The 15,919-nt window shown below is 45.4% G+C and overlaps 1 protein-coding gene across 2 annotated transcripts in view; it reads right to left on the bottom strand.

The window, feature by feature from the left end:
- Window positions 1–15,919, bottom strand: part of AP3B1 (adaptor related protein complex 3 subunit beta 1) — a 1,836,520-nt gene that overhangs the window by 156,043 nt on the left and 1,664,558 nt on the right. For both annotated transcript variants that reach the window (XM_085632261.1, XM_085632260.1), the window contains exon 25: window positions 8,396–8,493. In XM_085632261.1, the coding sequence (XP_085488387.1) occupies window positions 8,396–8,493 (98 nt within the window). The remainder of the gene's footprint in view (window positions 1–8,395; window positions 8,494–15,919) is intronic.

Here is a 15,919-nt window from a genome sequence, read left to right as displayed (position 1 = left end):
AAGTGAAATGTACACATTTACCATGCCATTTGCTGTTACTAGCAAGAAGGAAGTGAAAGCATAAAAAATGTTCCAGCATCCCACTAACCCACATGATAGACAAAAGCATGCCTATACAAGAGTGCCATGTTTTCAACTGCACAGTAAATGGCACAGTACTTTCCTGTTTGAAGCCAGGTCGTAAATGTCAATGGGGCTTCAACATCTTAAATGCCAAATAGTTTGTTATAAAAGAGACATCCTACTGTAGTAACAATAGTGGCGGTTTTATTTTGTAGTTAACCCTATTCTTCTTGGGAAAAACATTATTCACCTAAGAGAGGCCCTGGCTTAACCCTTTACCTGTTGGATGATAACATAACTGCGGATAGAAAAAACAAAACGTATGTTAGGTTATATTCTAATTAAAGAGCAATGCTACTCACACATTTCCGCCCTTACAAAAACGAAGACACAAATTATATGATTGAAGTGGCAAGTGCCTGTCAAATTACCAGTGATTGATATTTATATTTTACTGGAAGAATGTACACATAAATAAGCTAAAGCAGCAAAACTTCTGAACCCTTGGTAGCTGTTTATAGAGACACATCATCATCCACTGAGTGGATGCTGAGGAAAAATTGGGAGATGGGCCAAGCATTCCCACCTGGCAAACAGATTGCAAAAAAATATTCTCTATGTATTTGCACAGGATATTGAACATGACCACACAAGTACGAAAAGTCAGAACATACCCAATGGCAGAGAACAGAGTGCAAAAAAGAGGTGTAAATTAATATAGTAGCAAGCTTGAAAGGTAATAAATATATGATTAACAGAGAACACTAAAGGTTATCATGTGAGTTGAAGATGCCACAATAGAATAGAAAAAAGAAGAAAACGTGCAATGTCCCTTCATGAAAACCTTCTAAGCACTTGGCTCCTAACTTTAAAACTCCAGACGGAATGGTATCGATGGACAACAGGGATGTTGTAAAGAAAGGACCAACAATCCAGTGGTAGTGGCTGGGACCCAATGAGTTGTTCTCTGAGCCCCTTACAAAAACACTCATTTTCATAACTTTCACATCCCGCCCAAAAACCCAACTACAATACATCTACAAAAGTGATGGTGAAGATTCCTTCATGAGGGCAGGAATTTACATGTCTATGAACCCCCAAAAGACTGAAGTCCTGAAATGCAGTAATTTTACCAGAGAATATATTGAGTGTGTGAGAGAAGTGAAATGTATTAAAAATATAGCTCAGCGGGCATGGTTATTGGCAAAACAGATGTAGCCTGTCGGTGGTGGCACACTGAGCCCCCCACTATGAGGTCATGCGGGGGAAAGATGGCCCTATCTTGTCTAAGAGAAACACTTATGCATGCAGATAAGGTGCTGCTCCAAAAGACATGAGAAAAAGCTAACAGTTGAACCTCAAGGTATGATTTGCTTAATGTAGGAAGCTGGCCCTGCATATACTATACCAAAGTATGGTATAGTGTGTACAGAGTCCAGGGAGTCATCAGAGGTATATCAGAGGCTAACGTAAGTAAGTACTAACAGCTCTCTTTGTGGTAGTGTAGGCAAGCAGTTAGGCTTATCCAGAGGGGGTGTGAAGCATTTATTGTATTCAGTCAATCAAGACTGATACACAGACTCAGAGATTGAATCCAGACACACTGGTGGTACAGGTAGGTAAATATAATTTCAATGGTAAACCTTTACACAGAAATGCATTTGAAGATGAATTTGCAAATGTTACAGGTTGGTATCACTTTGAAAAAACGATGGAATTACAAAAGTAATTACTTTTAGAATACTTTATAGATTACTTTGAGTACTGGGGGGTGGTATGTCTAGATACCACCCTTAAGTATCTCCCAATACAAGGTAACACTTTTCTTGGCTTTGAGCTAAAGTTTCCTTTTTCCCATAGAAAATAACAGTTCAACACTTCGAACATTTTAGGCCCAAAATCTCATAACATGGGTTCCTATGGAATAAAATGCAGTTGAGTAAACATCTTACACAGGGGAGTTTTGGGTGATAAAACCAAGGTTACTCGAGGTCTAGGTAGGCAATCGAGTTGGACCACCGGCGGCACTGGGACTGCCTGGTGTAGAGTGCAGGGGCCCAATGTTAGCCAATGGGTCCAAGGGGACTGCTTACAAGCATGTCACTCTGGTTAAGGTCAGCACTGCTGGGGGCAACGACGAGCACAGGAGCTGCACCACCAGCGGCACTGGGGAAGCCGTGTGCAGCATGCCAAAAGGACGTCGGGGACCCTGTGCTTTTCAATGGAGACCTTTAGTTTGGTAAAGTTGCTGCAGGCTCGGCAAGGGAGACTTCCTGAAGGGGACCACCGGCTGGAGAGGTAAGTTAGGTTCTTTAGGGATGCCTGGACACTGTCGGTTGGGCCACCCAAGGCTGTGGGGCGTCTGGTGCAGGGGTGTCTTTTGGTATTATCTTTTCTTACTAGCTCCTGTCGTGGTCGGGGGCCCTTCAGGTTGAGGCTGCAGGCATCGTCTTGAGGCAGGTTGGGGATCACCAGATCCCAAGTCAGGATCGCTGGGGAGACCTCTTAGTGGTGTTGGGCCACTCAAACTCAGGTCGTGGGCGTCGGGTGCAGAATCACAGAGTCGCTGGAATCCGGATTCTGGACTTGGAGTCTTCGTTGCGCAAATCTGGTGCTCACAGGAGACAGAGTCTGTAAGGTGAGTTCAGGGTAGGTCCTCTGGGGGGCTGCTGGTTTCTTCACTGCAAGGGGCAAGGCGGACACACTGGCAGGGCTGGGGCCAAAGCAGTAGTTGTCCTCTTCTTGTGTCAGCACAGCTCTTCGGTCCTTCATCTTTCTTCCTCAAATCTGAGGAGGCAAGGTTCAGGTTTGCCCCTAAATACTAAATGTAGGGGCGTTTAAAGGTGCGTGCATGTTGGGATAAATGGGCCCCTTCCTTTGGGTGAGTACCCCCCCTATTATGCCACCCTCCAGTGGGAGGGGGCATGCGCCTCTCCCTAATTGGCTGAGTCCCCTCATCTTCAAGATTGGAGGGGGGGTGGGTGGAAAAGTGTGCTTCACCTCGCCTTTGCCACCCGAGGGGTGGGGTTGGCAAAGGTGGGCACACCTCTTCACAGCTTGGTTTTACTGCCGATTCTCCTACTCAAAGTGGGGGGCAGACCAATGGGAACCAGTTGCTGGGGGCAGCAAAAGGCAGGGACAGCTTCCAAAGGCAGCAGCCCATCCTGGAGGAGGAGGCATGGCACCTCTGTCCAGGATGAGCTTTGTCTCTGGACCCAGAGAGCGGAGACTTTACCCAGGGGTCCAGAAACATGTCTGGTGGTGGCAAATGGGGGTGTATGCCATGTCGACTCTTCACTTTTCTCTGCACCAAAACATACAGCCTGCAATGGCAGTGTGTGGGTGTTAAGGTGCAGGGCCTCTAAGGGAGGCACAATAGGTACTGCAGCCCTTGGAAGCCTTGACTGGCCACAGTGCCCTTGATACCCATGGTACCTTTTACAAGGGACTTACCTGTGGCCAGAGATGTGCCAATTGTGGGTACAAAGGTGCAGGTTTGGGAAAGAACACAGGCCCTGGGAACCTGAATGGCAGGGACCCAGGGCACATTAAGTCAGGTTGCATCAGATGTCAGACAAAAAGTGGGAGGTAACCATGTGAAATGGGGCACTTCCCTACACTTAATCAGTCCAATCCTATTATAAGGTAACAGACCCATCACAGAAACTCAAAAGATTCATGCGGGAGCCACGCAGTACTCTTATCCAAACAAACAAGTGAAAATCCTGACTGCCTAGTACCCTCCATCCCAACCAAACTGTTATACGAGGTGTCCTTGCTTCGAGGCAACAAATTATGTAAAGACTTAATGAGAAACGTGCTAGAACTATTCCACCTTAACCTCCCTATGTACACAGTACATCACAGACACTCGACCCAGCCCACGTTACAGAGAAATAACAAGCCTAGTAACTCCAACCTCTTCAAATGCCTCAACCACAAAAAGCAGTGGTCATAAAGTTCACATCAAATGTCTTCCACAATCCAGATCCCAAACTGTAGTGCCTCATAACATCCAACAGGCTAATTACGTGAAAACGCCAAAGAGAGCACAAGTTTAATGAGTATTACGAAACAATACAAAGCATCCCCGTTCCCATCCAACCATGGGATTCTTTTTAATAAAGCATAACACTTATGCAAACTTAAAATGTCTTCCAATTAGGAACCAGGAAAAACCTGTCCAGTGCTCCATACTCTTAGAGTTAGGTTGATGACACTTCACAAGGCTTAGATATTCACTTACATGTGCAAATGGACCTATAGTCTAATAACAAAGCATAGAGTTATTCCTTTTCTAATTTTGTCACCGACATCCATAACCCAATTGTTTGTTTTATTTTTGTATTTTCTTGAAGTTTCCATTTTTGTACTACATATTTGTTTACACAATTCAGAGGCACCAATAAATAAAGGCAGAAGTAAGTTTTAATACATTTTGGCAAACACAAAGTAGCTATATACTTTTACAATAATCTGAAGCAAGCCTGTTCATGGGGCCATAAAGAAATGCCATTAAAATGTGCATTAACACAGATATTTTAACCTTAATTACAGAACACAGTGCAGTTGTGCTTCATAAGTTGGTGCCATACGACCATGTTTGTATCCATGATCTACTGCAAGGTTCTCCAAAGTCGGTCCTGGAGGGGCGGATCCATGCCGGATTTTAGCATATCCACATTCAGAAGAATGTAAATTATCTTAAAAATCTGGCATGGATCCGGTCCTCTAGGACTGACTTTGGAGAACTGACTGCATCCATCACCTCCACCCCCGTCATCAGTGATTACTGGAACAGGAATTATTTCATCTACACAGAAGATGGTTTCCTAAAAAGACATTCTATAAAAGATGGCTTCATTCTCTTTTATGTTATTTGCGCCACAGTCGGCCCTCCAAACCAATTAACTCAGCTAAAATACCCTATTAGTCAAGCATGAAAATATTTATTGGAATTTATTTCTAAACACAATATCATTTTAATAGAAATGCAATCCTATAAAGGGCAAGACCAGGCGGGAAATGTTAAAAAGACTGGCCAATCAGGTGGAACCAAGCAGGCACAGATGTTCTTTGCAAAGCATTTGTGTTTGTGATTGGAGCCTTCAGAATGACACCGTCTCTTAGTCCAGTTTCCCAACTTCTGGTGATTGATTAGAACTCCACTAGTTTTGGAAGTAGAATCAACATATGAGGCACATTCATAAGTTGATGTCTGTTGGTGCTTAGTTATGGAGAAATAGGTAGTCTCAGGATCCCCATTTCCAGTGAGTCCTACCTTCTCCCATCCAGCTACACCCGTGAGACCTACAAATAAATGCAATTTCAGTAAAGCTCACTTAAAACACAATGCTGTGGCTCCAAAAAGCATGGGATGAAGAAAGCGACTGTGACCTTCTATTTCCAAAACTCATAAAGCAATGCTAAACTGGTCAACAAAACAGTCGTAAAATTAGCATAAAGGAGCAGGCAGAGACAATTATGGAGTTTACTGTATTTGTACTAGGCTGACACTAAGAATGCATGGCAGAGGGTGTGTGTTGCTTACGATTCCTAGCAAACCGTTGTTTAATAATCAATTGGATCTCAACTGGTAAGAACTAAACACAATTTACCAATCAACCTAAAAACAGTGAAAACTATATTTTATATATATATATATATATAAATGATTCAAAATTGCAAAAGTGAGGTCGCAATACCAAACTCTGCCATTTTTTAATCCAAATACCCTGAGAGCAAACACTATTGACTCAATTTGGCTTTCTCAAAGCAACAAGTGACTTAAGCACACATGACGCTAGGAGCCTAACCCTTTAGCGGGAGTATCACTGTTCTACACTGCACCTAAAACACACGGTACACTGCACAGAACAAATTACCTTACTCCACGCATAACTCAAGACTAAATTAAATTCATCAGATTTGATTGAAAACAAAATATTTCAATTAAATCTTCGCAGCATTCGTCCTCTAATGAGCCTCCAATTCATATTGGGATACAAGACTTTATGGGGAATGAACCAGAGGAAAACTTCCTTACAGATAGATTAAAACAGTTTATGGTGTAAGGCAAGTTAGCAAAGCGTCCCCTCCACCATACATCCCCCTCATCAGCCTTCACTGCAGGAGGAATGAAGAAGAGTCTTTAGTAGGGGGGCTTCAGCTGCTATGTTTCCGTACATTAATGCAGATAGGACTTTGTTGGCGCGCCTGTCCAACAAGGTCCCTCAACATTTCCTTCACATGCCTGAGCGGCGCAGTGCTTGTTTAGTAGTGATGAGTCTTGGGGCCTCGCTGTAAGCATGATAAATGGCTGACTGGCCAGAGCCTTATTTAAATCAATCGGCTCACTCTTTCAGGCTGATGAGACGACTGATAGATTTACATAAAACATTTTGGAGGCAACAACTGAGGCAGAGGTGCAGGGAGAGCTGTATTAGCCTTGATTTGCATGCCATGCATCAAATACGCATTCTAAACATTGCCACAAAAAGCAACAGGAAGGCGGTAATGTCTGTAGAACCGTAACCAGAACTTTGGGACCACAGTAGGTTGGCATTCTGAAAATTGTCTCATCACTGTACTGGTTTGCTAAGCCGGCCAATTAAATCTACTTGTTACAGTATGCACATGAAAATCGAACTAAAGGCGGCTCTTGAAAGGTGCATTAATATGGTCAGTCGTGCGCTTCTGCAACATTTCAGCATTCATCCATTAAAGAAAAGCAATCTAAAGCACTGAAACCCTTCAATCCTTCTTAGACACTGCATGGACCAAGGCGATAGTTTAAAGGCTTTGGCAGTACTAAAAGGGTGATCTGAGAGTTTACACATCAGAAGTGTTCAGGGTTATTTTACTACGGTTCGCCCACCCTCCCACACCTCCCGTACCCAATCGTAGCAATGAAATGCAAAGAGCTCTACTTAGTCAAATAGACCTTAATTTTACCCGTGTGACCTTTCTGTTGCTTGAATTTGTATAGAGTTATTTTTTGTGATGTGGGATTTTTCTGTGAGCAACTCAATTCAGCAATGATTAGGGTCTTAGAATTGGGTAACAAACACAGAGTTAGAGACTCTATCTCGAAACAAGGCATTAGCAAGAGCCCTCGGCTACAGCAGGAAAGCTATGCTAAATAAGCAGCAAGAAAGGGGTTTTAACATTAGTAAATTTGCAAGCATCGAGGCAAGCATTAAAGGATCAATTCAGGAAGACAGACCGAGCAATGCCAAGAGACCCCCGCGGACGAACACAAACTCCACATAAACAAATTTTCAAATAGCTTTATTCAGAGTAGCCTTTCTGCTCTATTAACCACCGCAAACAGCTGCCAGCCCTGCTCAGAGACATAATCAACAACCACAGAAGCAAAATGGCAGCAGAAAAAAGACATTTTGGCAACAACTCCACAGAGGACCAGAGCTATTCTCCATGCGCCCGTCTTGTGTGCACTCATGGTTCGGAACGGTCACTCAGGGAAAAATGCCGGCACAGCAAGGCATGCAGAAGTTGATCAACATATAAAGTGGCAAACAGAAAGAGAAGAGGCATAATATCTTGCTTCACTTACCCCCTTCGTCAGTGTTTTTCAGAGGACGAGAACAGTGAAACGCTATTGTAGGAAAGCCCCATTCAATCACTCACCTTGGCTTGCTGAGCAGCCTGTCCAGCAGCTAGGCAGACTTCAGCCAGCAAAGGGCAGGAACATCAAGACAAATATAAATGGATCGCAAGGAAATTTACAGAGCAAACTTTTCAGCGCGCTGCTTGTTTCAGTGGTATGATGACAACAATTACATGAACAAAGTCCTTATAGCACGCAGGTAAAAGCCATCGGCCAGCATGTGTTAAAACAGACTTCCTCAGTTGATCAGTGTAGAGTATAATCTGCCATTTAACATAACAATCAATCAATCAATGCAACTTTAATATATATGTGATTGCAGGTCCTCAAATGGAGCAGAAATGGAAACCTCAACTGAGAAGTAAGTCGGCTGGAATTCCAATGCTGAGGATTTATTTAAACACATATTAAACGAGCATATTTCACCATTTGACTCCTGCATACAATCAGAATCAATTTGTGGTTTATTTTGACGCAGTTCATTCCTGTTACACCCTTGGATAGTTTTAACTCAAATTGGAGCCAGAATTGTTTTTTTTATTTAAGCAGACTGAATTACAAATATAAACTTATGTATGCAGTAATATGGCACTTTTAATATTAAATATCAATACGGATGCAAAGCCTTGCTTGAAAAGCAGTAAAGCACTCACAGGGCACACAGACTATAAACAGTCAAACATGCTGCAAAGATTTGCTCACCTTGTTCTTTTATGAAATCCTTTTCAGACATGGTCACAGGTAACAGCAGCTCCCCAACGGGGGGCTGTATACTAACACTGAACTGGTCCTCCTTGGTGCTAAAGAATAGAAAAAATACATCAACCAATAAATGTAGTGATAAATTCACCTATGCAGTCTTGACCTAGAGTAAACGCAAAATGAAACCAATGTTATCAGCCTCAAACACTGAGAAGGCAGATTAAGCCCCCTTAGGTTTCAAATGTCCAAATTAGAGGTTAGACACACCAATATATATTCCTAACAGTGACCCACTCGGCTGTGTAAACAAATCTGCAGAAATCATGAATGCAGTCTGATAACTACTGTGTGCGGTTTCAGATTTCATATAATCCATTCCTCCCCAAAAGAAAACGAATAAGTGAACAGACCCCAAATTATTACCCAAAATTGAGCAACATTAAGTGTCGGCATATTTCATTATTTTTTCCGCATATTGAATGTTTATGGTTCGTTTTAGTAAGTAACACTGGCACAAGCATCAAGACTGCATGCTTTCAAAAACAAAGGTGCATTCAACGCTATTATGTCTGACATCGAGCGGAATATTTGACCGTATCTAAGGCAGACTCGTCGACCTCTAGAAGTGGCTCAGTAAATGGTAAGGCTGACTACTACTTTACGTTATTGAGTCTTGCTACAAAATGTAATGCACACCTGCTGGTTATCCACATGGACTTCATTTAGGGTCGCAGCTGCGACCTCAGGCTTGCCCCTTGCTACCTCTGGCCTCAGGTGGCGAAATCAGTGCCTGGAACACAGGGGCTCTTCCTAATGGACGCTGGTAGGAGCATCAGTTGCCTAGGTTCTGTCAACTTTTTTATAATACAAATTATTCACTATTGGTATAATAAAAAAATGAGTACATTAGTTGAAATATACTCCCATCTGGAAACTAAAGTAAGTAAAAGGAAAAATGCTCTTAAATTTATGTTGTATGCATGCTTGTGGGTGAGAGTGTGTTTATGTGCGTGAGTATGTGTTAATGTGTAAGCGTGTGTGAGTCAAAGTAAAGGTCAAATGTCATGCGATGTCACTTCCGCTACCCCTGGCATTTTGGTGAATTGACATCTAGATGATGCTCCCTTGCCAAGAAATTATGCCATCCAAACAAGAGTGCCAGCTCTTTAGATTGCATGAAATCTGTGTTCCACGTAAAGTAAAGGAAATTATCCCTTTACAATAAAGGACAAAATGTGCTAGACGCTATGTAACCACTGGCAAATACTGAATTTTATTAGAACTCCATTATCTGACCTTAAAAACCTTCCAGCTGCAAGGCAAAATTACAATGAAAAAAAACCAAACTATTATTGATGCCAATCTTCTTTCCCCTAAAAGATGGCTTCTGGTGAAATTGAACCCTGCAGTACATTGGTGTGACATATCTGCAGTGCACAATGACTTGCCTCTGGCACCTACTGGACAACAAGGCGGGCGGTTGCCTTTCCACACTGCCTCTGGGTCTCCAGAGACCAAAGCGAGATGGAAAAGCAGCAGCACTTGTCACTAGTTCCATCAATGTACAGACCCACTGGCCAGTACGTTGTGGGCACGCCTTCTCCGCAGCAGAGGGCATGGAAGGGCAGAGAAACACACCCTTGGATGAAGGGTTAGACCCAGTGGTGATGGATGAACTCAAAGAGGTGAGGTGTAAATACTTGATTCGAAATGATCCAAGCAAGTGAAGCAAGCAAGCCAGTTAGCAGTGCCCCCATAAAACTTTTCAACAAATTAAAACAAAATGGAGCATTTCACAGAACAATTTTCACCCAACTTGGAAGAAATCTAGGCATAATTATCCATCCATCCATCCATAATCAACCGTTAGATGGAGCCCCTAAGGGCTCTGCTCACAGATACCTGCATCAAAATTCACCAATATGCTGACGAAACAACTCTACTTTGCCCCACACATTGAAACCCTGCATGTCATCCACGCCTGGACGTTAAGTGCCTACTTAAGGCTCAATGCAACCAATACAGAATTCTCGTTATTTGCCAAGAAAATCAAGCAGGAGCTTGTACAAACCTGGCTCAATGACATAAACCATGATGGTTTCCAACCCCAGCATTCACTGAATGCTAAGTTGCATGGATTCACCATGAACGCCAGTACCAAGTGAGAACACACTGCAAAAAAGGCCTGGCAGCAGCTTTCTCTTCTAACAAATGGAAACTGTTTCTTCCAGAAAGTGACTTCAGAACTGCTCTTCAAGCCCTCACACTCTTGCATTAGAATGGAGATAACTACCTGTCTCATGGCTTCCCAGACTTCACAACGGCCCTCAGACCACCGTAGTGGCATTCCAAATGCCGCCGCAGGTCTCCACCAGGGACTTAAGAAGTATGATCGCATCAGCTCCATCCTTGTGGAACTCCATTAATACAAGCTCATCATCTAAGGTGGCATTCGGCACATCTGCAGCCAGGGAACAATCAGACTGGAGACTAAGATGTGTAAAAAAAAACATTTTTTAAAACAAGCCCGCAGGCATTTTACACCAATGTACCCAGGATCCATTAGGACCACCTCACCACTGCTCCAGTTTAGTAAAGAGCTGAACACCACTACAACACAATGCAGTAACAGTACACTTCTGCTTGCATAAGTCAGCTACCTCTCCTATCACTGACTGACTGAATTCTGCCTTTGACCCTGAACCTACACTCTGCAGCCTTTTGGCCGGGTTTGCACTGTACATATACCACATACATACAGCTGTAGCAGAAAGTGCCTTGTGGTACCAAGCAACCAAAATCATTAATAAGCTTCCGGAACTCTGACTGAATATTGCCTTAAATATGAGCTTAAAAAAAAAAAAGAAATACATTATTTCTTTTGAATGGCTATACTATAACTACGATAACAAACATACATTCAACAATCAGAAGGAATTACTGGTCATAATGTCCGGTCACAATACATATATGCCGAGCCCTTCAGAAACAATAATGCATTTCTCAGATTTAATCATTTTATCCCGAGGCATCACTCAGTGGTCTTACATCAAGGATCTCCTCCACTGAAGTGTATCTGATCACCTCCATATACAGCAACTTCGACCCTCAACGGAACCACTTTCACAACTCAACTTCCCATCACGGCCGATAAACAGACCCTGACCTCATGCTACCATGAAGACCATCCACTCGGGGCTCCATCTGACCCATGCCCCACTGCACTTTCACCAAAGGACTCATACTGATCAACGAAGCACTAACACCCATCCTCAATGCCTGCATCGACTCAGATACATTTTTGGACACCTGGAAACATGCCATCATCATGCACTTGCTCAAGAAATCATCCACTGACCCAGCCACGTTTTCCAACTACAGAATGATCTCCCTCCTAACAAACCCGGCAAAGGCCTTGGAGAAACTAATCAACCGATGCCTAACAGACCACCTCAATAACCCCCAGCTCCTGGATGCCACGCAGTCTGGATTCAGGGACAATATCAGTAAGGAAATAGCACTCATTGCCAACACAGACAACAGCTGCATAATCCTCGACAGAGACGTGGCTGCACTCATTCTCATGTGCCTGTCTGTAGCATATGACACAGTCTCACAACCCGGCCTCATCAGGCACCTGCACAAGATTACCATCGAAGGACCCACTATTCGCTGGATCTGCTCCTTCTTAACAGATAGAAAAAACGCTGTCAGTCTGGCACCTTACTCCTCTGAAGTCCATCAAACTAATCTGCAGAGTGCCTAAAGGTTCATTGCTGAGCCCCACTCTCTTCAACGTACTCAGGATTCCACTGGCCAACGTCATTCGCGTTCACAACATCAACATCCTCTCCTATGTAAATGGCACACAACTCTCCCCCTTGGACAAAACCCCAGACACAAGAAACAAGGTCACCGGAGGGCCTGGCCTGGGATGCATGGAGGCAGCAGTGTAACCACTGAGCTCCAGCGCCCAAGGTCGGATTGGGATCTTTTCTCCTGTTCCCCCCCCAGACTCCACAAACAGAGAGGAGTGGCTCTGGCCGGGGGGAACCTGCTGATGGCTCTCATTAGAGTAAACCGATCCGGAGAAAAGCATGGTGGCCTCCACAGGTTGAAGCACCGAGGAGACGCAGCCGAGACAAGTTGTCGCCTGCAGACCAATAGTGCTAGTTGCCACAGTGGTGAAGTGAGCTGCAAGAGAACTGGCGACGCCCACGACCGCACGAGGGTGATTGGACACCTTTGGTCTCCTCCAGCCTTGTTTGAGCAGTGAGGGTTGGGTAATTTGTTATTATTGTAAGAGAATGTCCTGAGGTTTTCAAAAATCAATAAAATACTTCAAAAAAAGAAACCAGTTCATCGCCTGCATGACCAATGTCGCTAACTGAATGAAAGCCAACTGTCTCAAACTCAACACCGCTGACAAGACAGAAGTAGCAATCTCCGGCAAGAATACTTCACCATGGATGCTGAGTGGGAAAAGGCGGGGCCAGACTATGTTGTCTAGCAACTGAGCGACTAACTAGGGGAGTGGACCACGGCTTAATCGATGACATCTTCAAAGTTCACGTTAGGGCCTCATTAATTCGCAGCAAAGGCTCTGGCATGGCGTGCTCTGGCTACAAGATCTTCCAACAAGTTAGGTTTTGTCTCAATTGTTGGAAGTTGTAATTAATAACGTTTGACAGTCTGAAGACAAAAACTGCAAATGTGGCACTCTTCTCTGTGTGTGGTCCCACTGGGGATTCTAACCGAGTCTCAAGAGAAGTGTCTCGACAACTAGAATTCTGCAAGTCCAGGTGAAATCCAGCATCTGTGTAGGGAGTGGGGAGTAAGTTATCCAACTTAACGTTGCTATCACCAAGTGGTACATTTTGAAGCACCTGGACTGCATCCGACTCTGAGCCACAAAAGGCCTCCAGCCACCTGTGGTACTGGTGTTGAAGAAGAGAATGAGGATCACTTAATGTTGGAGGTTGCACTTCGGAGCACAACAACATTGGTACTAGGTCAAAAAATCAATGTTGGGACCAGATCTGAAACCAGCGCTGCTGGAGTCAGGGGCGGCTGCGGTATAATCCCGGTCAGCATGGAGGCATGGGTTGGTGCCAGCAAGGAGGTGTGAGAAGGCTCAACGAGGTCAGTCAATGACAGGGACGGGCCTTGAAGCAGAAGTGCTACTGGTGCCCCACCATAGCTCCATGAGGCAAAAAGGCATTCCAGATAAAGCAGACATCAGTTTGAAAATTTGCAGAATGGTTTCTGCCTGATGCAGGATCGATGGCCCAGGGAACTCGGGTGCGCTGGGACCAGCCTTGTAATAAGCACTGGGTCGGATGATACCAGCGATGTTGAGAACTTGAAGTGTCAACTACACAGCTCCTCCCAGCGTGGGAGAGGCAAGAGGAAAACGTTTCCAATTGGCTTTTTTGCACTTACTTGGACTTGCATGAGGAATTGGCATGAGCCTGCGACTTGCAGTGGAAACGACCCCGTGATGTGGAGCAGGCTCAGCCCATGACTTGGAGAGGGATTGTTAATTGGTGTTCTCCATGGCATACAAATTTCCTTCCTGTACCCTGATTGCCTTCAGATACTTCATGTAAAATTTGTGGCACAACTTCGAGTCATCCCTGGAATCTAGGCACCAAACAAGGTTTAAGTCCCATTGAAGCATTATGAAGAGCACGGGAGGAAATGTGTGCGTAATGCCTTTCAAGAAACGGTTAACAACCGGGGACTTGAACAGAGAAGGCTGATCTGGAAGCCATAGGAAGGTGGAGATGGCCGAAAGATAACCTTTGATAGTGCCCAAAGCAGAGCCCTGCTGGGCCAAAGAACGAAGGAACAGAAGGACCTCAGAAAGAGGGGGAGAGAGGGGATCCACAGCCTTTGCTGTGCACCATGCCACAAATTTGTTCCACCTGCAGGCGTATACCGTTTTAGTGGAGGGACGCCTGGCTGTCAGAATGACATCACAGACTTCGGGAGAAAAATCGAAGGCTGTCAACTGTCGCCGCTCAACCTCCACGCATTTAGGTGGAGACTGAACAGGTTCGGGTGGAAGACCGTCTCCTGCTGCCATGACAGAAGATCCTCCCGAAGAGGCAGTCGGATAGGGGGACGATTGTCATGCTGAGTAGCTCGGGATACCAGTATCTTCATGCCCAATCCGGAGCCACAAGGATGACTTGGGCCCAGTGGCGCCAAATCTTCTTCAGCACTCGGGGCAGAAGTGGTATAGGCGGAAAGGCGTACAATAGACCGCAACTCCTCTCACGACAAAAAGCGTTGCCTAGCGAGTGCCGCCTAGGAAATTCCAACGCGCAGAACTGATGACATTGCGCGTTCTCTTCGGTGGCGAATAGATCTAACCAAGGCTCTCCCCACTGTTGAAAGAGACCTTGTGCCACGTCCGAGTTCAGACGCTATTCGTGATCCATCAAGCACCGGTGGCTGAGTTCGTCCGTCCTGGCGTTCAGAGAACCTGTCAGGTGTTGAACCACCAAGGTAATGCCTTGATGTTCCAGCCATGTCCAGAGGCACAGAGCCTCCTGACATAGGGTCCAGGACACCACCCCGCCCTGTTTGTTGCAATACCACATGGCAGTGGTGTTGTCCGTGAACACCTGCACCACACTTCCCCGGACAGGGGGAAGGAATGCCTTCAGTGCAAGTCGGATCGCCCAAAGCTCTAAAAGGTTGATATGGAGCCGGGACTCCGCAGGAGACCAGAGTCCTCTGATCTCCGCCTCTCCCAAGTGGCCTCCCCATCCCAGGAGGGACACATCCGTCACCACTGTGTGCTCCGGTTGGGGAAGGGAGAGGGATCTGCCATTGACCCAATCGCGATTCGTGAGCCACCACTGCAGATGTCGTGCAGTGCCCTCTGAGATCTGGACATGATCGGACAGGTTGTCCTGATGCTGCGCCCACTGGAACTTCAGGTCCCACTGCAGAGCCCACATATGCCATCTGGCATGTTGTACTAGCAGGATGCAGGAGGCCATCAGGCCCAGGAGCCGGAGGATCATCCTGACAAACCCGGGATAGAGGCTGAAAGATCGGAATCATAGCCTGAATATCCCGGACTCGCTGCTTGGGAGAATAAACCCAAAACCGCGTCGAATCCAGAACCGCTCCGATGAAAGGGAGCTGTTGAGAGGGACTCAGGTGCGACTTCGGCACTTTGATGGAGAACCCCAGCAAATGCAGAAGGTCGACCGTAGTCTGAAGGTGGGAGACGACTGCCTGGGGCGAGCCCGCCTTCAACAACCAGTCGTCGAGGTAGGGGAAGACTAACCCCCTGACCTGCGCAGATGAGCTGCGACCACCTCCATCACTTTCGTGAACACCCGAAGGGCGCTGGTAAGGCCGAAAGCAAAGCACGGCAAACTGAAAATGCTTCTGGCCTACCGTGAACCACAGGTAACGCCGGTGGGCCAGCAGGACGGGGATGTGAAAATAAGCGTCCTGCAAGTCCAACGCTACCATCCAGTCTCCAGGGTCGAGGGTAGCCAA

Source organism: Triturus cristatus, chromosome 2_1 (assembly GCF_964204655.1).
Source record: "Triturus cristatus chromosome 2_1, aTriCri1.1, whole genome shotgun sequence".
Classification (NCBI taxonomy): Eukaryota; Metazoa; Chordata; class Amphibia; order Caudata; family Salamandridae; genus Triturus; species Triturus cristatus.
Note: the sequence above shows the minus strand (reverse complement) of the source record. Positions and strands in the feature narration are given on the sequence as shown.